Below are 23220 nucleotides of genomic sequence, written 5' to 3'. Positions count from 1 at the left end.
CCAAAAGCTAATCCTTTGAAAAGATCAACAGACCTTGATAGACAGTCAACAATGAGACTTTACTAAAACTGACAAGAAAATAAGAGAAGAAAGGATATGGGTGTGGCCCGGGGTGCTTGCCTGGGCTATGGGCCCTGCTCAACTCCTAGCACTGAAAAGGAAATAGAAGAGAGAAGGTTCAAGAAACTAATGTCAGGAAGGAACTAGGGGACATTCCTGCTGACAGATGGAAAGTTCTATGGGTAGATAATGGTAACAGCTGTACAACATTGTGAATATACTATAAACTGCTACATATTAATGTAGTGAATTTTACATCATGAAAACTATGTCTCAATTATAAATTGCAAAAAGTTAATTATGGTATGAGTTATGGAAAAAACATTGAAGATTATTAAAAAAAGAGAGAGAGAGAGAGAATAAGATCACCATCTGGCCGGGCGGTGGTGGCGCACGCCTTTAATCCCAGCACTTGGGAGGCAGAGCCAGGCGGATCTCTGTGAGTTCGAGGCCAGCCTGGGCTACCAAGTGAGTTCCAGGAAAGGCGCAAAGCTACATAAGAGAAACCCTGTCTCGAAAAACCAAAAAAAAAAAAAAAAAAAAAAAAAAAAAAAAAAAAAAAAAGATCACCATCTGTCAAACCAACTCTCCATGCTCAGATTTCTTCTCCCATATTCTTCTCCCACACTGTAATCAAAAATCATAAGTTTAGTTGAAAACATAATTGAACTCAAAAAGGAGATGCCTTTCTCTAGCTCCTCTCCCAGATAGTTGAGAGGCCATGGTAGCACCATGGTGGGCATCTCCTGGCCCAGCCCCTACGAGGCCTGAGTTTCAGTTAAGTTTTAGTTTCTGTTTATGTCTCAGTTTCTGTTTCTGATTAGGCAGGTGAGGGAGATGTTGCATACCAGGCATGATTCAGCACTTACAGCCCCAGCCAATCAGAAACATGTTAGTGTGGCTGCTGCTCACTTGGCCAGTCCTGTTTAGGATGACCTAATCCCCTCCTGGTTGTCTGTAAAAGGAGCCTGTGAGCTTCTCTGGGAGTCATCACCATTGTGTTGTGTGGCTGACCCCGGCATGCAGGAATTCTTCTCTGAGAAATAAACACTCTTGCTTTTGTATATGTGAGTGGTGATCTTTTGTAGGGTGATCTGCAGACCCTAACATAGTAACTGTCTACCATATTCAAAAGATGAGTATCAATCCAATCACTAGAACTCTCCAGAAAAGCAATCTCTGAATGAATGCTCGCTGCCAATCAAATATTTTTGAGCACTTGTATCTAGCTAACACCATTACAGAGGGTTGGAGGGGCCACCAAACAAAAGCGTTAGTCACATCCTCCAGGTAGCTATGGTTTTTCTGTGTCCAAGTCAGGTATCAAGAACCAGTATGAGGCTGGAGAGGTGGTTCAATGAGGAAGAGGACTTGTTGCCCTTGCAGAGAATTGGAATTGGTTCCCAGCACACACATGATGGTTTACATGTGATTACCTATAACTCCAGTTCTAGGGGAGCCAACACCCTTTTCTGACCTCCCCGAGCGCCAAGTTCACATGGTGCACATACTTATATGCAGACAAAACACTCACACATAAAATAAAATGAGTAAATCTAACTTAAATTTTTTAAATAACACATATGAATGGTATGTCCAGCAAGAGCGGCGCTATCTGAAGTTGTCTGCTAGCAGACAGAAGGCCCATGGGTTAACAAGATGACAACTAAACTGTCAGGCTTACTGAAACTATTATTTGCCAGTCACTAAGTCTTACTGGATGCTGTTTAGAAGGTTGTAAAAAAATATATATAGTTAATCATTTTCAGGAGACATCATAAAGCTGACTTTCTCCTTGAAGTAGCAATTTGATTGTCTAGGTGCTACACTGAAAGGCTTGCTCACAGTTCCCTGGGGATTAGGTCAATTCACTGAGCGTAGGTATTTCCTGGCACTCACCTGCTAATAACATACTCATCGTGTACCACAAAGAGCATACCCATGTATACACATATCTTGCACACCTCTCACAAGGCCAGTGTATGAGGAATATCAGGAAATCTAGAGCCTGACTTATTAAACAGCTATCCTCAGATAGATCCCTCTAGGGAATCCACTTGCTCTTTTAATCAAGTAATACAGTATTGTGTTTCCTAGCACTTTAATTCATTGAGGGTGAAAAGCATTATCTGTGTAGTCTATAAAACCATAGGCAAAGTGGAATCATTAATTGGCCACAATAGCCTTTCCAAGTGAGCCCATCTGTGACCTCAGAAAACTTCTTAATAGGTGCCAAGCAGCCATCAGCACTGAATTGGAACTGGAATGGAAAACAAAACCATTTGCAATCCTGGAGAAAAACTTAGTCCATAGACTTTGAAGTATAAACTTTTAAAATGTCTTTTGTTATTTTTAAAACTCTGACACGTGGATCATTTTAAGGTTTTGTGAGCACATTTCCTGGCAGAAAGGCCAAGTTCGGGAATTCTAAGTTTAGAGTTGGCATTATTGAGACAATCCATCAGTGCCCCAGATAGCTAACAGATGTGAGTCTACCGTGTGTCACGTGTTCTCTGTAATCGCAGCAGTCGGTAGGCCAAAGCAAGCTCACAAGTTCAAAGCCGGCCTGGGCTACATAGGGAGACCTACTCTCACTCCACCCCATTTCCCCCAACAACTTCTCAAAATGTTTATCTGGTGCTATTATTTCTCAGGAGAAACAAGCTAGGGTGGGAAAGGCTGTCCGGAAGGAAGGATGGTGGTAGAAATGGTAACAGATGGGAAGAAAGCAGAGTGAAATGAGGAGAAGAAGGGTCAGGAGAGCAGCAGTGCACAGAGGGACCCATCCACTGAAGACCGCAGTCTCCACAGTCCTAGGGAAAGGAGGGAAGGCCCCAGTGTCCGCTCCACTCCCCAGCACCTACCTAGGATGCTTGAAGGCCATCAGGCACCGCTCGTACTTTCCCACCATGCTCCAGGCCATGACCAGGCCATCAGCACCTCCGGAGACGAGATGCCATTGGTTAAAGAACAGGCATTTCACAGCTCCCTCGTGCCCAGTGAGAGTCTGCAAGAAAAAAAAAAATGCCACCACTTTCAGATCCCCACCACGCCTCCGTGACTGCCCCTCACTTAGCATATCCCTCAGCTGACTTAACTTCTCCTCTAAGACCAGAGAAGCCTGGGCCTCCCTCTTGGCAGCAGGCTCTTCCCCCACTCAGGAGAAATGTGAGTAAGGGAAGTTCTTGTCCTGGTGGGTCAGTGGCTGGGACAGGCGCCATCTCCCCGGAGCACAGAGAGGCATGAAGTACCTCTTCTCTGCCGCCATCCTCAGCTCTTCGCCACGACTCAGAGGGTAGAGGTGGGCATTCTTGTGCCTGCAGCCGAGGCTCAACCACAATGACAGGACTGAGGTGGAAACATCCTACGTTTCACTGTGGTCCTGTGGTCCTGGCACAAGCCAGACCTTGCCCGGTACCCACTAAACCCAGGCGTCCAAATCCAGCAAGAATGTTCGTGGACACATGCTGGAGTTTGGGTGCACCCCACAGAATTCAGGTGCTGGAAGTTGAACCCTCAGACTTGTAGCTTGTCCCAAAAGAGATTTGATTATAAGAGCAGTGCTCTCGGCCACACGCTGTCTCTCCACCCGACGTTCTCCACCGTGGCATGGCCCATCCCAAAGGCCTTTACCAGATGACAGCACCGCACTTGGACTTCTCAGCCTCCAGAACTAGGAACTAAGTAAACTTCTATATTAGAATAACCAAACTTGGACTAAGGCAGCCTCTAACGGCTTTCAGGATGTCGGGTGTTCTCTTATCATTAGTAAAGACAAAAATTACTTTTCCAACACTGAATTTTTTTGCTGATATAATTGGTGGTGGGGCTTCCTTAGAAAAAAAGAAAATAATTTTAATTTATTGGGGGAAAAATGTATTCATCCCCTGACCACCCAGGCAGGATATTCCCGAAGAGGAAAGGGTACTTTACCTCTGCCTCTGTTACAAGGCCCTGGGGCTCATATCCTAGGCAGCCTTCATCTACCCACTGTTTGATAATGTGGAGCATGATGTGGGGGTGGAACCTAGGATCCTGGCCTACCCTGAATGTCTTTGGAGACCCTTCCTTGAGTGGTTCTGGGATTCCCCGGTTGCTGGCTGTAACTCGTCACCAATGTCCCTGCTCACTGCCGACTCACCTTTAGCAGCTGAGCTGTGGCAATATGCCACACCTTGACCGTGCCTCGCTCACAGCTGCTCACGATGTAGCTCTCGCTGATCTTGGCGGCCAAGATGGGATCTTTGTGTTTGAATGTCTTCAGGCACTTCCCTGTGTCTATGTCCCATTCTGAAGGGGAGAGGGTTAACAGTGAAGTTCTGTTTATATTCTTATAAAGTTCTTATAAAGCTTAGCTTACTGAATCTTCCCCAGAAACCCTCACCTGGCTGGAACCCCTCCAGACTCACCAGCAATGGCACACAGTCCCCTGACAACAGACCCTTGGGAAAACCAGCAATGCAGAAGGCCTTCGCTCTGACCCTGGAACTCTACCTTGGAACTGCCGTGCTGGGAAACCGATGTGCCATAAGCCTGAATTGTGCTTGCTGTTGAACATGGTTCATGAAAACCAGGGCATGCCTAGTGTCATGACCCTTGCCAGGTGCTCTCTTCCTGGCCCACACCTTCCATCAATAGAAAGCGAGTTGTCATCTTTTCTAGGTATTTCTGACTGGGACCCTGGGGTTCTGGGGCATCGTTTTCCACAGATAAGGGTGGGTTTGCTGCTACTCCTCTGCAGACTGTGTTAGAGCCGGGGTTAGGTGGGGATGGGAGGGGGCAGAGATGGGAGCAAATAGAGCTACCAGATGCTTCAGGTGGGGACCACAAGTCCCAGGATGGATGCTGAAAGCCCTACTTCACCAGCCCCCAGAGGTGCTTTTGTCCTGAAGTGAAAGAACAAGTCACCTAAGAGGGATGGTGTATCTGAGACGGCAGAGCGTTCACAACGAGCAAGGAATGAAAGTGTCCGCCGCGTGCTCTCACCGTCACAGACAAAACACTGTCTCTACTCCACCCTGTGCAGCTGAAGAAACGGAGGCCTAGAGTTCAGGAACTTCAAGTTAGAAAAGGACTGAGCGGGAGAGCCAAGAACTAAAACCCAGGCATCCGGGGCCTCTGGTTCTGCTGGCCATTTCTGTGAGGTGAGCCCTCACACTGTATGTGTGCTTTCCACGTGAATTCATCAGCCCACCATCAATAATCTAGAATCATCTCCACATCCTAAGGTCATTCACCTAATCATATCTAAAAAAAAAATCCTTTTTTGCTTCCCAAGACATTTTTTTAGTCTATATGCCATTGCTTTAACAAAATACCTGTCGTATGTATTTACAAAGAGAAGACTTTACTCAGCTCAAAGGCTTGAAGGTTCCAGGGCATGGTGCCAACTAGCATCAGCTCAGCTCTGTGGAGGGCTCTCTTGGCTGTATCACATCATGGTAGAGGTGCACATGTGCCAGTGCGTGTGCGTGTGCGTGTGTGTAGGAACATTGCAGAACTGGATGCCAGAGAGCCACTGGATTTCATAATCCTTTCTGTGGGCAGTGTCCCAAGTTGGCCCCAAAACTTCCCAATCAGTTCCTATGTCACTTCCACTTGCCACAGTGGTGACCAAGCTTCCAACACATGAGCTTATAGGGGGATCACGGGCAGTGGTGGCACACACCTTTAAGCCCAGCACTCGGGAGGCAGAGCCAGGTGGATCTCTGTGAGTTCGAGGCCAACCTGGTCTACAGAGCGAGATCCAGGAAAGGTGCAAAGCACCCTGTCTCGAAAAAAAACAAAACAAAAAAAAAACCAAAAGAAAAAAGAAAGAAAGAAAGAAAGAAAGGAAGGAAGGAAGGAAGGAAGGAAGGAAGGAAGGAAGGAAGAAGGAAGGAAGGAAGGAAGGAAGGAAGGAAGGAAGGAAGGAAGGAAGGAAGGAAGGAAGGAAGGAAAGAAAGAAAGAAAGAAAGAAAGAAAGAAAGAAAGATATCATCTAGGGGGATCACCACCAGCTCCAAGCGTTAGGGTGTAAACAGTTTTGCTTGGGCATTGCCCTGCCTGCCATACTTGACATGTCTAAAACTGAACCCATGACCTCCTCTCTGTTTCCCCTTACTTTTTTCTCCCTCTACAAGTCTTTGGTATTCCCATGAATTGTATTTTTAGATGCCTGGCAGCCTGGGTTTTTTTTTTTTTTTAATGGCGTTATTACTTGCTTTTATAGCCTTCTTTTTAGATTCAGTTGATGAGAAAGTCCTGGCCATTTCCCCTCTGGAAGTCTCTCACTTGGGCCATTGAATATGAAGCTACATCCACATAAGTTTTCTCATGCTTATTGGTTCTCAAGTATTTTGAAGGCACCCTGGCAGTTTTCTAGGGTGCAAGGTGTCTTCATTTGTCCCCCATCTCCACATAGTCGCCCTCTTCCAGGGTCTCCCAAACTCATCTGAGTTCTTGTCTACAGTGCAGATTGTGTCGGGTCCACAGGTGAAAACACACCTGTGGCTTTAAGGTTCAGTTTTGCATCGTGATGCAGAAAGCTCTCTATAACTGGTCCCCATACAAGCTTAGAAGACTGTCCAATACCGCACACAGCAGTCCAGCCACAACGGACAATGGGAGGTACTCAGGACAGTCTGCTTCATCTTCACACGCGTCTGTCTGTCCTTGTTCACTCTGCTTGGAGCATCTCCCACTATCTGCCTATGGAACTATTCATCCTTAAGATCACACCCAAGAGGCGTCCTGCTGATGGAGCTTTTCCTAATTTACTCTTATGTCTGTTTCTTTTGAACACTGCATGCGGTTAGAAGCACATGACTGAGAGCCAGACAGTCTTCAATTCAAGTCCCTACTTCTTCTCTTTGTAGTTCTGTGGCTAATTTTTTGTCCCAGTGGTTGTGATGGTAGTGTTAATTATTAATTATCAACCTGACAAAATCTAGAACCACCTTGATGAGGGGCCTCCAAACATGTCTTTTGGGGATTATCTTAATTCCATTAATTAAGGTGAGATGATCTACCCACTGTGGGTGGTGCCATTCCCTAGGCAGGGGATTCTGAAGTATTATTGGATGGATAGATGGACAGATGTATGAATAGATAGACAAGTATATAAGGACTAGTTATAGAAATGAGTGAAGTACAAGCTGAGTGGGGTAGATGTGCCTGAAATTCCAGAACCCTGGAGGCTGCCATAGGAGGATCCCGAGTTCAAAGCAGCCCAGGCTATACATATCATGAGACCCTGTGCAAAGGTGGAGAGGAGGGGAAAAAAGAAAGGGAGGGAAGGAAGAAAGAAAATTAAGTCAGATTTCTCACCTTTCACCTGTCCGTCTTTTGCTCCAGATACAAGCCTGTTCTTATATAAATCCAGGCAAGTGATTGTTCCTTGGTGACCATAGAAGTTTCGTACGCAAGCTCCAGTTTTCACATCCCAGTATCTGCAGAAATGGAGAGGGGGAGATTTTCTGAAGGTCCAGAGGATCCTACTGTATATGGTTCCTTTAGATAGCTAGACAGTTAGTGGACAACAGAGTCTTATCACTGTTAGCATTGTTAAAATCATCCTCATTGAAAATCCAAATCAGCACTGTGTGCACTTTAGGACTAGTAACAGAGGTGAGCAAGTCTGCTGGACACAGATCAACTTATAAAACTCAAAACCATTCCTCTGTCTATCAATAACCAATTTGAAAACACAAGGCTATGATGGCATTCAGAATCAAATAGAATTATGAGTTTTAATAAGAGTGTACAAGACTGTTATAAGGAATTTTAAACAACAAAGAAGGGGATTGGGGGATAACTCAGTAAGAAAGGCAAGGGCCTGACTCTGACCCCCAAAACCCACATAATACAAAGCCTGACATGGTGATCTGTGTTTGTAGTGTGAGTGTTGGGGAGGTGGCAGATCCCTGGGGTTTACTGACCAGTCAGGCTAGCCTGCTAGGTGAGTTCCAGGCCAGTAATACACTCTGTCTCAGAGGGAAAGGTGGATACACATTGAGAAAGAGTAGGAGGGTGTGCAACTCGACTCAGTGCCTTGCATTTGGGAAGTCCTAGGTTCCGTCCCTAACACTAGGGCTAGGGCCAGAGATTAGACAGCACCCTGAGGAGTGGGAGGGGAGGTAGAGGTAGAGATGAGATGGAGTAACAGATAAATAAAACCAGAAATGAAGCCTTGTGCAGACCAATAATGACCAGATGGTGTGAACTGGAATGTTCCAGGCAGCTCATTTCCCTTTCCCTAATGCCCAAAAACAAAACTGAAAATAAACCAAACCAAACCCAAGTCAGAGAAGAGCCACAGGATGGATGAGATCAGGACTTGCCCTACCAGATATGAAGTTTTAAGAAACCAAAGTCATTAAAACCTTGTTGAGCAAAGACAGACAAAAAGAAAACTGAAGTAGAACCTCGAGCCCAGAAATGGCAAGATAGAGATGCAAGTCTTAGGACACAGCCAGCCATACAAGAGGACATTCTTTTTCACAAATGGTGCTGGGACGGTTGGGGACACAAATGAAAAGTCTCTTAAAACAATAGGAGGTCATAACAAGGATGAGTTTTAGGTAGGCTGAAGATCTGAAAGCAAAAGTCGAACAAGATAAGGCGTTAGGGAAAACACCACAAAGCCAGATGGGATGTCGCATGCCTATAGTCCCAGCGTTCAGGAGGCTAAGGCAGGAAGGTTACCTTGAGTACGAGTCTAGCCTGGCTACACAGCGAGACCCTTAAGAAAAACCTAACCCAGAGCTCATGCACACAGGCACCAGATGGTGTAGCCAAGGTCATCTGTGGCAGCACTCTTGGGCTAAACACCAGAAATAACACAAATATTCTTCCGCACAGATATTCACCCAGGGAAACACTGTGCCCCCACTCAAATACGCTATGAGTGCTGTACACATCATATGGTGACTCTTAAATCAATTCAGGGCAAGAACCAAGTCTTTTCAAAGTACAACTCTATTTGTTTTGACTTGAAACGTGGGTACAAGTAAATATTTTGAAAATATATAAACAAGAAGAAAAAGCTATGAAGAAATACAAGAGAATAATCAATATAAAACTTTGGCAATGTTACCCTGTCTGAAAAAAAAAAAAAAAAAAAAAAAAAAGAAATGAGGACAAATGACTCAGAGGTCAGGGAAGGACTCTTTCCTGGTCTGAGCAGGAGTGTTCATTACATTCTTTAAAATGGCTGAAAGGATGACCCAGCCATTAGCCCAAGGTCAGTTCCCTGCACCCACACCAGACAGCTCACCATGGTCTGTAAATCTAGCTCCCGGGCATCCCACACCTTGTTCTAGCCTCCAAGGGCAACTGTGCTCATATCCGTATACCCATCCATAGGCACACACACACACACACACACACACACACACACACACACACACACACACAATTTTTAAATTTTTTAAATCTCTAAAACTAAAATATATGAATATATACAATTTAAACATGATTTTGCTTCCACATTATATTTCCCACCCATTTAAAAGAAACTGATTTCCCTTGAAGGAATTTACTTTTTTAAAAATATAAATTACATCTTTAAGAATATTTTTTTAAAAAAAGAAAAGAAAAAAAAAAGAAAGAAAATTTCTGATTTTCAGTGCCAACATCTGCTAACTTACAAATCTATTTCAAAGTTTAAACAGTAAATAAAATCTTGGGTTTTATCTTGCAAAAAATTTACTTTTATAGATATTCTAGAACTAATGTAATAAAAGACAACCTGTAAATAAATACAAAATGGAAGAAGCATGCCGTGCGTGCTTCTCACAAAAGCCTCATTTTTGCTGGCACTAAGCAGGACAAGGGTCATGACCTTGTGCCTCTCACCTGATACTCAGGTCGTAACTCCCACTGAAGAGAATGTTCTCCTCCTCAGCCAGGAAGAGAGCCCTGACGCTGCCAGCATGGCCTCGGAACTCGATGGGCAACTCCTTGGCTTCCATGATGTTCAGAAGGTGGATCTTCCGATTGGATGAGACAGCCATCAAATCACCCCCGCTATAGTGAATGATCCTGTTTTGGTCCTTCCTGGGTTTCAGGATGCGGAGGGGATGGATTATAGGAAAGAAGACTTAGTGTCTTCCTGGGCTTCCACCACACCTTACTTTGCCTACATTGGTGGAATAATAGGAAATGCAGGGACTTTCAGAAGGCAAGGCCAAGTGATAATGGGAACTGATGATCCCTGCCTCTACCACAGAAATCTATGCCAAGGAGGATAAAACCCTTAAGACATGGGTAAATTTATAATGTGTGTGTGTGTGTGTGTGTGTGTGTGTGTGTGTGTGTGTGTGTGTGTGTGTGTGTGTGTAATTCCCCAAAGGTGGACTAGACTGAGTGACAGTTCCCAAACTTAATTGACCATGGAAGTCGGTTTCTCATAGACAACTTCAGAGGAATATGGGAAGTCCCATATGCACTGAATTTCCCCTTCCTGTCTTACTTAGATGGCCAGCATCTAAGAAGCAGGTCTTAGGATTGGAGTTCTATGCCAATAAGTACCACCGACAATAAACAAGAATGTGCTGTGGCCCTTGCTCACTGTGAGCTTTATAGTCGTTCTACTGCCAGGTGAGATGAATTGATTTCCCAACCAGAAAACTATTATACAATTGGGTATTATGAACAGGATGACCAAATAATTTGTCCAAGTAGAGCCGTCCTTAATTGTGAAAGAGGACAGTGTCATTAAGTACACCGTGGCCGCACGGTAAGGAGGCAATGTTACAGCAAATAGGAAGGCAAAAATCACTTTGACAAGGAGAAGTTCTTGGTATTTATCTCCTGATTCCTTGTGTCATATCTATGGGGCAACACCCTCCCCCCCCCCACACACACACACACATCTGAAGAGGAGCCGTCACCAAACAGTTAGTAAAACTATCCCACACAGACTGAAAATAAAATACAGGCAGCCTCTACAGAACCTTGTGAATAAAGAGAAAGGACCTAGGCCAAAAGTATGGCAAAACGTAAACTATTAAAATACTTTCTTGGGCCCGTAAACTATTAAAATACTTTCTTGGGCTGGGCGGTGGTGGCGCACGCCTTTAATCCCAGCACTCGGGAGACAGAGGCAGGCAGATCTCTGTGAGTTCGAGGCCAGCCTGGGCTACCAAGTGAGTTCCAGGAAAGGTGCAAAGCTACACAGAGAAACCCTGTCTCGAAAAACCAAAAAAAAAAAAAAAAAAATGCTTTCTTGGGGCTGGGGTTACACCTCAGTCGCAGGTGCACACAGGCCTAGCATGTGTGAGGTGCCATGTTCCATCCCCAGCCTTACCAAAATAAATAAATAAATAAATAAATAAATAAATAAACAAGCAAGACTTCTTGTGGCATATCCAAATGATGTCACATGGTACAATTATTATAAATACATTTTCATATTTAAAATAGATACCAGAGTGTTTTGCTGTAATATGTTACAGAAATGTATAGTATAATCCCATTTCCTTCAAGTACATGTTCTGTGTTCAAAGACACTGTTCTGGGTGTTTATGTCAAGTTGAAATTAGCTAGAGCCATCTGAGAGGAGGGAACTTCAACTGAAATTGCCTCCATAAAGACAGGGCCGGAGGCAAGCCAGCAGGGAATTTTCTTAATTAGTGATTGATTCAAAAAGGCCTAACTCATTGTAAGTGGGACCACCCCTGGGCTGGTGGTCCCGGGTTCTATAAGGAAGCAGGCTGAGCAAGCCTGGAGGAGCAAGCCAGTAAGTGACTCTCCTCCATGGCCTCTGCATCAGCTCCTGCCTCCAGGTTCCTGCCCAGTTTGAGTTCCTGCCTTGGTTTCCCTCGATGGACTGTGATTCAGGATATGTAAGCTAAATAAACCCTTTCCTCCCCAGGTGGCTTTTGGTCATGGTGTTTCTTCACACCGACAGTAACCCTACCTAAGACAAATATTAATGGTGGCTGGCTCTTGGCGGCACAATTACAGGGGACTTTATTTCTCTCTACACTGGCTGGGACTTATAGGACCTTTCTCCATGTATTAGCTCCTAAGTTGGAGTAAGACAATAGTGAAATTTCAAAGAGCCAAAGATTTCACATGTGTCATCTATACAAAAGGGTTTTTTTGTTTGTTTTGTTTGTTTGTTTGTTTGTTTTTTGGTCAGAATATCTAAAATGCATGAGGGTGTCCCATGCTGAGGAGAATGGCGCAGATTTGTTGTTCACCCAGGATCTTAGGCGAGCTGGTTCAGACCCGGAGCCTAAGTGGAGGAGCTCTGCCTTCCCAAGTCAGTGGAAGTCTAGAAACGCCTAAAGTGCCAGTTGGAGTACTTCAAAGGTCCCTAAAGATCTAACTTCTCTCGCCGGTGCTTACGTGTCAGAGAGAATGCGGATGTTGTAGGTGCCACAGAAAACGTTCCTCTCCTCCATCTGCACCAGCTGGGTCTCCTGGTTCTGGTATGCATTCCACAAGTTGTAATCATTCTAAAGAAGAGATCAAGAGATTTTCTACAGTTCAGCTCTATACACTTTCATGGCTGAATCCCAAGTACTGCCTGGGGCGCAACTTTACTGAAAATGAGCTCACATGAGCAAGCTCACATGGGTATGCTCACACGGGCATGCTCACACAGACTGCATCACATGGACATGCTCACACAGACATGCTCACACGGGCATGCTCACACAGACATACTCATATGGACAGGCTCACACAGACATGCTCACATGGTCATGTTCACACAGAAATGCTCGCATGAACATGCTCGCACAGGCAAGCTCACACAGACATGCTCGCAAGGACATGCTCCCCTAGGCATGGTCATAGATCAAATTACAGCCGCCTTTGACCAACCATCTCACAAAATCGGGATGTTGCATTTCTAGTCCAGGTACCCAATAGCACAGAACACACCAGGACATCCACCACAGGTGAAACTGTGCTGCACTTGGTACACTTGAGAACAGTGCTCATAGACACCTGACCTTGTCCTTGCAGACTCATAAAGCAGACCACTTGCTAGCACAGTACTCTTATCACCTGACAGGTGACATATCGGAGACTCGGGGAGGGAAAATGAGTTTTATCAGTCTCAGTAGGGGTGATGCCCTGTGTGTCTCATTTCTCCTCCTTCCCTTCTTTCCATCCTTTCTTCCCGCTTCGCACCTTCCTTCCCTCCAGCCATTCACCACACCATTTCTGAATGGCTCCAACCTGCCAGGCATGAAAAATTCTGGTGCAGAAGACTGAACTGAACTTCCACTTCCATCCGTCTCCCCAGCCCTCAGGGAAGGCTGGGAAGCAGACGCGCTCAACATGCAAGAAAGAAAGTGAGACTGTCGAGAGAGCGAAGCCGCATCGTGTTTGCCCCAGACAGGAAGTCTCGTTCAGACCTAGCGTCCTCCTCCTTCTCCATGTCCTGGACTCTTGCTCAGATGCCTTCACCCCTCTGCTCATGCTTCTTGAGCTTTAACCACACAGAGATGCTCACCTAAAAGTCTTGCTCCAGAAGAATCTGCAAGCCTGCCTGATCTCCAGGGCCCGTGGAGCTTGTTAGACATAAAAGAGCCTTAGAAAAGGTGTGTGTGTGTGTGTGTGTGTGTCTGTGTGTGTGTGTCTGTATGTGTCTGTGTGTCCATGTTTAACATGTGCCTCTGTCACTCAACTGGCTGGAGGTCCTTGAGCTTTCTGACCCTCAGTTTCTTTATTGACAAAACAGATAGATGAACCAACTTGGAGATAAAAACTTGCAGGTAAATAAGATTCACAAATGTCTTTTCTTAGCTTACGTTGTTTGTGAAAACAGCTATCATTTTTAAAAAAGACAAGAGGTTCCATCTGTTGGTTTTTGTATTTGTTTCTGAGCCAGGTCAAGCTGGCTGGGAGCTCACGATGTAGCCTTGGCAATCCTCCTGCCTCGGCTGAGATTTCAGGTGTGTGCCACCACACCTGGCAATACAAGAGACTTCACATAACTCTGTGTTTTCCCTTCTCCTGGAAATTCAAATCGTCTGGGAGGTCAGATTCCACAGTCCTCAATGGCATAATTAGCTGGAGCTGCGTAGCTACCCGGCCTTTGGGAGGGCAGCAGCCTCTCAGTGCATCGGTCTCAGTATCCTTTACAGGCCACCCCCTCTCTCTGTGTCCTCTGCCTGGCCCTACACACACATGGGGTAAATCTTCTCTAAATTAGCCTCCACAGGTTCCCTATGGGCACCCAAGTCAAACCACCCCTCATTAAAGTATCCTTTTAGTACCAACTGAATAGATTCCAGAAGAAATGGAACATCAACAGAGCGGATGGACTAGACATCTCATGGTCTTGGGGGTACCTACACTGCCTGGATAGTTAATGCACAATGCTCCAGTTTTCTGCCCTTTGTTCTATATTAATTAATGCCTAAGAGCTGACGAGGAGAGCTAGAGGTAACTGATCCTCCCCTCCATGAAACAGCAGCACAAGCCCAGTAGTGAGGCAAGGAAGCTGGCATTCTAGACAAGCATTAGCTCTCTTTATGTGCCCTTCTCAATCCAAAGCAGCAGGCTCAAGTAGCCTTGAGGTGTGTGGACTCCTAGGCCAATGGGGAGTCCGAGGCATGGCTGACCCTGCTCCCAGCCTCTGAAATCACCATAGATGACTTAAAGCCACTGATGTAGACCCCTGAGAGGACAACCCAATGAATTCCACTCCTCCAGCAGAGGAGGATGTCAAGGCTTATATAGAAGGGATGACTTGTATGTGGGCAGCAACACAGAGCTTTCGTCTCCTTCAGAGAGTGGTACCTGCCAGGAGTCTCTGTCCTTGTTTGTGGATGTCAACCTTCCAGGGTCGACAGGAACACCACACTTTCAGCTCCTCACCCCAGACATGAAACCCACCTTTGTTCTCAGCTTCCACTTCTGATTTTTTGACCGTGAACGCTTCCCATCATTGACTATTTTAGGAACTGGGATAGAGACTTTGCTGGCATAATTAGGATCTATCCCCCTTGTGTAGGATCCCTGTGTGGTTTGGGAAAGAAAAAGAAAAACATTTGTACTCACGTGTATATTATCATACTATCCACAATAGCTAAAATATAAAATTAAGTAAACATCCGTTAAAGAAGAATAAAGACAAAACTCTGTGTGTGTGTGCATGTGTGCATGCCCACAATGGAATACGACAAGTCGTAAATACGAAGGAAATCCCGTCATCTGCAACAATGTGCAGGGAAGTAGAGGACACTATGTTGGGTGAAATAAACCAGGCACATGGAGACAAATCATGATCTCACTTGTGTGGAACCTAACAAAGGCGATCTCAAAAAAAGCATAAAGAATAGTGATCACCAGAGACTGAGGTGGTTCCCGGGTGGGGAGGGGGCAGAGGTGGTGGTCAAAGGGCACGTAATCACAGTTAGACAGGAGGAAGTTCAAGGGATCTATTGTATGGTAAGTCCACAGTAGCTAATGAAGATATATTGTATTCCTGAAAATGCAAAGCTGAGTGCTCTCTCTCCAGGGTGAAGTGATTCACTCATTAGTGGCATTTAACCATCCCACAATGCACACAAACTTCAAAACATCATATCCTGCATGATAAATGCATACAATGCTATTTATCATCTCAAGAAAAATATTTTGTGGTGCTGGGGGTTGAACCAGCCACTCTACTACTGAGCTGCATCCGCAGCCTTAAATACATATTTAAAACACACACACACACACACACACACACACACACACACACACACACACACACGAAATGACTCCTCTTCATTTCTACTCTCCAGGAGAAAGGGGGGAAACCAGTTCTTGATGCAATCTGAAGATGGTCGAACCCTGAAGGCCCAAGCCTGGCCAGTTTTACCAGGATTGTGTGGGGACAAATCAAGAAGGATGGCGAATGTCAAATGCCAGGCAGGAAGCCCAGGGGAGGGGAGCGGTCGTGACAGTGGTCTGCTAACTGTGCCTGCCTCTCTCCCTTTGGCACTGCCTGAACTCCAGGGTTCAGGGCTAGGTCTCAGGTAAGGAACAAAGGTGGGAATGCTCGGGTGCTTACTGTTGGAGAGAACTTCTTGGTCACCTAAACCCACTGCGTTTGGGCCTTGTGAGTAAGTGGGTAGCTCGAAGCTGATTCAGAAGTTCATCGGTGACTTTCTGGTTGTAGAAGCCACTATGACTCTGTGCAGAGGGAGAATTCTCTGCCTCTCAAGTTTGGTTCGGTTTGGGATCTTGCGATTCTAGAGATGGTGATTCAAGAGATCTATTGTGTGATCATTTCACAGTAGATAATGACAATAGATCATACTCTTGAAAAGGCAAAGTATTGTGTTCTCTCCACTAGGTGAGGCGATGCGTTCGTGAGTTAATGACGTTCAACCATTTCACAAAGGAAAGTTCCCAGAGCTTCGCACATGCTAGACAAGCACACCGTTTGCTATTGGGCTGGAGCCCCAGCCCTCAGAGGGTCAGGAAGCCCCTGTGTTCCTGAAAGATTTCTGTTTAAAAAGGATTTTTTTTTTGTCCACTTGTTTATTTTGTGTGTATGTGTATATAGGGAACGGGCACATCTACACCAGCACACGTGTGATTGGAGGACAACTCAGAGGAATTTGTTCTCTCCTTTCAACAAATGGGTTTAGGAGATCAAACTCAAGTCATCGGGCTTGGTAGCAGGTACCTCCACCCACTGAACCATCCCACCACCTGAAAGGTTTCTGTATTTGTCATTTGTACTGAGCACAATGACAATGGAAAGACAGATGTTGACCCACAGGGAGGCCGGAGCCCCAGGGAGTGGCTGCCCATGTGGATAGGAAGCCATTTGGGGCTCTACCAGGGAGACACAAATGTCCAACCTTCCTATGGAAACAAAGCTTCACACCCAGACACACCCCTTTCAGACCCAAAGTACCTGCAGGAGAGAAATCTGGTTCTGAAGGAAGGAGTGCATGGACAGGTCCAGCTTGACCTGCTGGGTCAGAGCGGCCCAGTGCTGACTCACAAAAGAACACCGGTTCAGACTGTTCTTATCCAGCATTCCTGAGAGAAAAAGAAAGAGGATGGACCCAGAAACCCCCAGAGCTGGGCCCAGCTGGGAAATCTCTGCCCAGTCCCTTCATGTGCCCAACATACTTAGAATGTACTTGGAGAGGTGGAGGGGCAGGTAACGTATAAAGTCCCGATGTTTGCTGGACCCAGAAGACAGGACTTGGACATCATCCAGGCTCAGCAGCAGGTGGCATGGATCGTCTCCCAGTCTGAATATACCCGCTTTTCCAGAAAATTGTTTATTCATCTCAGAAATACACTGGAGCGAACTCTTCCCTTTTTCCTCTAGAGCAAAGCCAAAGAAGGGTAGATGGTTGAGTTGAATCTGCAGTAACTCTAGTCCCCAAACAAATCCACCGCAAAACTTGCCCCCAAATAAAGCTTCATAAATAATAAAACCCTTGGGCCACTGAATCTTCTAATCAATGTCTTTCCCCACCAAAACAGAACCTCCTGATTCAAACATACAAGTACTTTTCAGCTCCAGATGTTTATAGTAGTGAAGACTGAAATGGTATCTTGTCTGGAGTTTCCTATAAGAATGCTTCAATGAGAGAGAGATCAGTCCATAAACTGCTTGCTGCACAGACTAATGGCCTGAGTTTTGATTCCAAGCACCAACTTAAAAGCCAGGCACAGTAATGCACTGCGCCTGTAACCCCAGCCCTGGGGAGAGCAGAAATAGAAAGACCCCTGGAGCTCAGCTCCCAGTTCTGTGAGAAAGCCTGCCTCAAAAAGTAAAATAGAAGCAGGGCAGCAGTGGTGCACGCCTTTAATCCCAGCACGCAGGAGGCAGAGGCAGGTGGATCTCTGTGAGTTTAAGGCCAGCCTGGGCTACAGAGTGAGTTCCAGGAAAGGCGCCAAAGCTATACAGAGAAACCCTGTCTTGAAAAACCAACCAACCAAACAAATAAATAAATAAAATGGAGAACAATTAAAATCCTCTGGCCTCTGCGTGCACCCACTCAGTATCTACACACACACACACACTGCTCTGGTGAAGGAAAACTGAAACAATTTAAAAAGAGGGAAGAATGATAAGTTAAAATTGCCAGGTTAGAGGGCCACCATGTACCATACCAGACCTCAGGAGACAGAGAGTACACTGAGGCCTAGAGTAGAGGGAACAATCGAGAGAGGATCTGGAAAGTTCCTTTCTGATCTGTTTTCAGGAGTGTCTTAGAGAGTCCACGGAAGGGAAAGCATGAGCATCAGTTGTAATACTGACCGGTTTTTATCCTTCTGGCCTTACCAGCTGTGAGAATTAAATGAGAAAATAAAAAATCCAAGAGCCCAACACATAATGCTTTGTTTGTTTGTTTGTTTGTTTGTTTGTTTGTTTGAGACAGGGTTTCTCTGTGTAGTTTTGGTGCCTGTCCTGGATCTTGCTCTGTAGACCAGGCTGGCCTCGAACTCATAGAGATCCGCCTGGCTCTGCCTCCCGAGCGCTGGGATTAAAGGCATGTGTCACCACTACCCGGCTCCAACACATAATGCTAAGTGAAGGGTAGTGTTCACAGCTGACGTCCCCAGCTTCTAAGGCCTTGCCAGTGCCTCCAACTCCACTGAGATTTCCCAGCCTCATATACAGGAGCCCTTTGATGTCATGTGAGGTCACATCCTGGAAAAGTCATCATAAGTAAAAATAATGTCATGCTGCCACGTGCCTATGATTGTGATAAGAAGGTTCATCAAGGAGGATCATGGGTTCAAGACCAGCCAGGATACATAATAAGACTGACTCAGAAAGCCACAACAAAAATGTTTTTGCTACCTCATAACCATTAAAAAATATAATAAAAAAAAGAAAAAAAGAAATCTTAATTCAAAGTATGTAAGGGCAGATGTTCTCTGACACAGGATGCCATCAAGTCACAAAAGACCCACCAAAAGTTCAAAACAAAACAAAACAAAAAAGCCTGTAGGGCGAGCCGTCTAACTCATCTGGTGCTATGTTAGGTTTCTCGGCAGAACCTGACTTACCAGCGGTTGCTTCTCTCTCATTTTCCGTCCCACTTTTAGGTTTGGACATCGGGAATGACATGGGTTTGGGCCTAGCTGACCAAGAGACGTATGAAGTGTCAGATGCGGGGTGGTAGCTTTTCTCGGGGAAAAACACGATATCATCGGAGTCTTGATGGAGGCCTGGTGAACAAAAACCAAGACAAGTTTGCTCCTGAAGCAGGTGTAGAGAGGGAAATGAAGCAGAGAGAAAAGGGCCTTGTTTTTTTTTTTTTTTTTTCCCTCATTTGGTTTAAATACAGCCAGTTTTCGGAAGCTCTCAAATTCAATCAACCTTTAATTGAAAATTAAAAAAAATAAAACAAAAGTAAGAAACCCGTGTCTGTAGCAGATAGGCACAGAGTTTGGGTCACTAGTGCCTGACATGCACAGTACAACATAGTATCTACCACACATGTGGTCTGTAGTCGGGTTTAAAAAGGAACTGGAGGCAATTGAACATTCCCGGGAGGCTTGTGCAAACATTAGATTATTTTATATTAAGAAGAACTTGAGCATCTATGGATATTGAGGTCCTGGAATCAACACCCACAGAGAAAGAGAGACAGACAGACAGACAGACAGAGACAGAGAGAGAAGCATACGTGCAGCACAAACAAGGGGCTTGTTGGTTTTACTCAAGGCATCTGAGTTTCCATGTAAAAGTCTCAGAGAGCCTCCGCCGCCGGGGCTCTGCCGGCCAGTCTCCCCGGCAGATGTTGCTAGCATTCTGTACTCAAGGAGAGAGTTGGGGGAGCCGTGGAAGGACCTGCTGCAGGAAGGATGGCTCTCTGAAGCTCTCGCTGATTTCCTTCAGCGTGTAACTGCCCTCGCAGCAGATTAGAAATGTTACCTTTTAAGAAATATCTATTTTTATCATTTTTAACTGTGTGTCTGTATGGAGATATGTGTACCAGAGTGCAGATGGCCCTTGGAGTTCAGAGGAGAGTGTGGGGTCCCCACACTCTCCTCTGGGGTCTCTCCAGTGTAAATAGTCGAGCCTACAGCATGGGATGGGGCCGGGGAAAGGGAACCGGTGATATGCATGCACATTGCAGGGTGCAGTGAAACGTTTTGCGGGCAGATGCTGGCTTTTCTGCTGGATGGCCAAGCCCCGAGGCTCAGATTCCCCAGACTTTGGTTTCTTTATTAGAAACTTAGGGAGCAGCACACTAACCTAACTTAGTTTTAATGCACTTGGATTCTCTCATTTTTTTTCTCAGCTGTATCATCCTTTATATCTTTGATACCAGAGATACAAAGAGAGGGGCTGGAGAGATGGCTCAGTTGCTAAGAGCACTGGTTGCTCTTGCAGAGGAGGAGGCAGGTTCAGTTCCTCACATCCACATGGCTGCGCACAACATTTTGTGACTCCAGTTCCAGGGGATCTGGCACCCTCATTTGGTCTCCACAGGCATCAGACATTCACAGGAAACACATACATATCTGTAGGCAAAACAACAAACTAAAAATAAACACATCTTTCAAAATAAGGGGCCAGGTGGTAGTGGCACACGCCTTTAATCCCAGCACTTGGGAGGCAGAGTCAGGCGGATCTCTGTGAGTTTGAGGCCAGCCTGGTCTACAAAGCAAGTTCCAGGAAAGGCGCAAAGCTACACAGTCTCAAAAAACCAAAAATAAAATAAAATAAAAATAAAAATAAAGGAAGGAAGAAGGGAAAGAAAGAAAAAAAGAAGGCAGGAAAGAAGGAAGGAAGGAGAGAGCGAGAATGGAAGGAAGGGAGGGAGGGAAGAAGGAAGGGAGGAAAAGAAAAAAGAAAAGAAAGAAAGAAAGCCAGTTGGTATGTGTGAGGATTTAATTGCATCCTAGGTCATCTAGCTTTGAAATTTCTTTGAAAGTCATGAATGGTGGTGCATGCCTATAAGTAATCCCAGCACTCAGGAGACTGAGGAGGAATACTGTTGAGTCTCTAGGCTAGCCAAGAAAAGAAGACCCTGTCTCTAAATTGGGGACGGTTCTCCATTAGCCTACAGAAGGACCACAAGTCAAACATCCTTTGGGGACAGGAATTACCCACCTTCCAGAGCTCAAACTCCAAAATTCCTCTGCAAGGTCGTGCGTGCCTCCAGCTCTCCTCCCCACCCCTGGCTAAACCTCTTCTCCATTCCCTAATTTCCCTCAGCCTTTCCACTCAGGGACCCTCCTAGTCCAAAGTTGCTGCCCTCTCTTCTGGTTTCTTTTGCTTCCAAGCCTTTCCTGTCAATACTCAGGACCAAGGAGGTTCTCAGCAAGGTCCAGCAATGTCTGTATCAGCCAGAAACAGACACCTGCACCCCTCAGGCCCACCAGACATCACCTCAGACCAGCTGCTGGGCCAGACTCTGGCAGAGGCCCACAGTTTATTTTATCAAGCCCTGTTGGAGACTCAGATGCAAACCACTGCTTATGAAATTGCCCTGGGCAATTTCGGACTATTAGCCACATGTGGGCCTCTAAAGCATCTTATTAAAATTTGGTTTCATGCTTAAGCAAGAAACATGGTAAGATGAAACTTTTTTAAGCTGTCAATTGTGTTATTTGGCTTGGCTTCTGCCTGTAGCAGCTGAGAAGCAAAATAGTTTCCCCGTCGTCACATCCCTCCTACACCCAGTCAAAGCCTAGTACCAGGAAGAGATGACAACAGCTTGCCATGGCCAGAGCCTGGGGCCAGTCATTCCTGGGCCTGGGGCAGACAGAAAGCTGTGTTCAGTCCCCAGGGTTGAAAGGATTGTCCTTCCTTCTGTGTTGGTCAGCGAGTAGTTTTCTAGAATGAAGTCCCACTCATCAGTGCCTCCTTTGGTAACCGGTTGGGTGTCCTCGGGACAAGGTTCACAGACAAAGTGCACTGTGGGTAGTCACTGTCCTCCCAAGTCTGCCTGCGCACTGGTCCCCGGGGCCCTCGGCTCTCACCTGAGATATTGTTCCACTCCTTCATGAAGAGGACTCGGATCACGTCGGCAGCAGTGAGCAGTAACTTGGAGTCACACATCTGCAGCAGCAGGAGCGTGTAGTTGGCCTTAGTCCGGTGAGTGCTGTTACCGAACCAGTACAGGATCTCCTTCATCTTCTGCTCCACCGTTTTGTCCAGCATTTGGTTCAAGGAAGACTTCACAACGTCCTCCTTCCCTTCCTTCCTGATGAATTTGATCCGGGACCTGTTATAGATGAAATCCTTCCCCTGGGTGGTCTGTAGGATATTCTGGAAGTAGTGTAACAAATACAGGCTATTTAACTGCCCCAGGATGCTCACTAGAAACCTCCTCTGGGATATGTCACTGACCCTCCTGAACCACTCTTTGGTAGCAAAGATCTTCCACGCTAAGACACAGGTTTCACACTTCTGGCACACAGGAACCCAATCAGGTCCCTTTTCACAACGAAAATAGGGGGCCTGCTTAAGTCTTGGTTCCATGTTTTCCATGACTCTCAGATGACCAGTTCATTTTAACCTTGTCCGTTAGCAACACCACCAAACACCAGAGGGGCAGGGTAAGCAGAAAAATAGCCTTTTGGGAGCCTCTTAGTGATAAGCATCTGGAGAAAACAGAAGCCACTTCGATGGATGGAAAACTGGTCTGACCCAGAAACTGCCTGTCTGGCTTTTTGTACTGACCTCCTTGGAAACATAGTTTACCGTAAATCTTCTAAGCCTGGCACTGCAAAAGTAGAGACAGTTGCTGTATATTCTGGAAGAGCTGGTCATCTAATTTCTATAGCAGGTATTGCTGTTAACCAAATGTAAAATATACACAGCCCCCTTTAAAAATAAAAACGTCTGGAGCTTTCAGCTGTTGTTAATTAGGACTTTTAAATATTCATGAATATAAGCTTAGATGTGATCTTCTTACATTTGTAGCCATTAGACGGGCTGTTCCAGTGTCCTACAAGTTTAACATCAATGTAAGTTATTTAATTATGTCTCAGTGCTAGACAGAAATCTGCAGGGAACCACTGTCTGGTCCAGAAGTTTCAGTTGTCCCAAGCATATGTCAGGAGTTGACTTCTAGCCTCAGTCACCACCCATGTAGTGGGGAGATAGTGTAGCTTGGTAGTGAAGACCGTGAGATCTAGGGTATGGCTGCTCCTTGCTGTGGACACCAGGAGATTGTTTAATCTTCTTCAGTTTCCTTGTCTAAAAGTAGAGACCGTGATGGTTTCCAC

General features: G+C 45.6%; 1 protein-coding gene across 3 annotated transcripts in view; it reads right to left on the bottom strand.

Annotated features, from left to right (window-relative positions):
• The window catches only part of Fbxw10b (F-box and WD repeat domain containing 10B), a 31748-nt gene extending 9052 nt beyond the window's left edge, over positions 1-22696 (bottom strand). For all 3 annotated transcript variants that reach the window (XR_013041684.1, XR_013041685.1, XM_015992395.3), the window contains exons 1-10: positions 21970-22696; positions 19042-19203; positions 17143-17343; positions 16922-17049; positions 14902-15024; positions 12397-12506; positions 9898-10098; positions 7369-7490; positions 4202-4350; positions 2925-3067 (exon numbers count right to left, since the gene is read on the bottom strand). Coding sequence is in view for 1 of the 3 variants with exons in the window: in XM_015992395.3 (XP_015847881.1) it covers positions 2925-3067; positions 4202-4350; positions 7369-7490; positions 9898-10098; positions 12397-12506; positions 14902-15024; positions 16922-17049; positions 17143-17343; positions 19042-19203; positions 21970-22480 (1850 nt within the window). In the remaining 2 variants the exon portion in view is untranslated. The remainder of the gene's footprint in view (positions 1-2924; positions 3068-4201; positions 4351-7368; positions 7491-9897; positions 10099-12396; positions 12507-14901; positions 15025-16921; positions 17050-17142; positions 17344-19041; positions 19204-21969) is intronic.
• Positions 22697-23220: the final 524 nt, after the last annotated feature.

This window comes from Peromyscus maniculatus, chromosome 8 (genome assembly GCF_049852395.1).
Source record: "Peromyscus maniculatus bairdii isolate BWxNUB_F1_BW_parent chromosome 8, HU_Pman_BW_mat_3.1, whole genome shotgun sequence".
NCBI classification, from domain to species: Eukaryota; Metazoa; Chordata; class Mammalia; order Rodentia; family Cricetidae; genus Peromyscus; species Peromyscus maniculatus.
The sequence above is the reverse complement of the archived record's forward strand: the minus strand, read 5'-3'. Positions and strand labels throughout refer to the sequence as shown.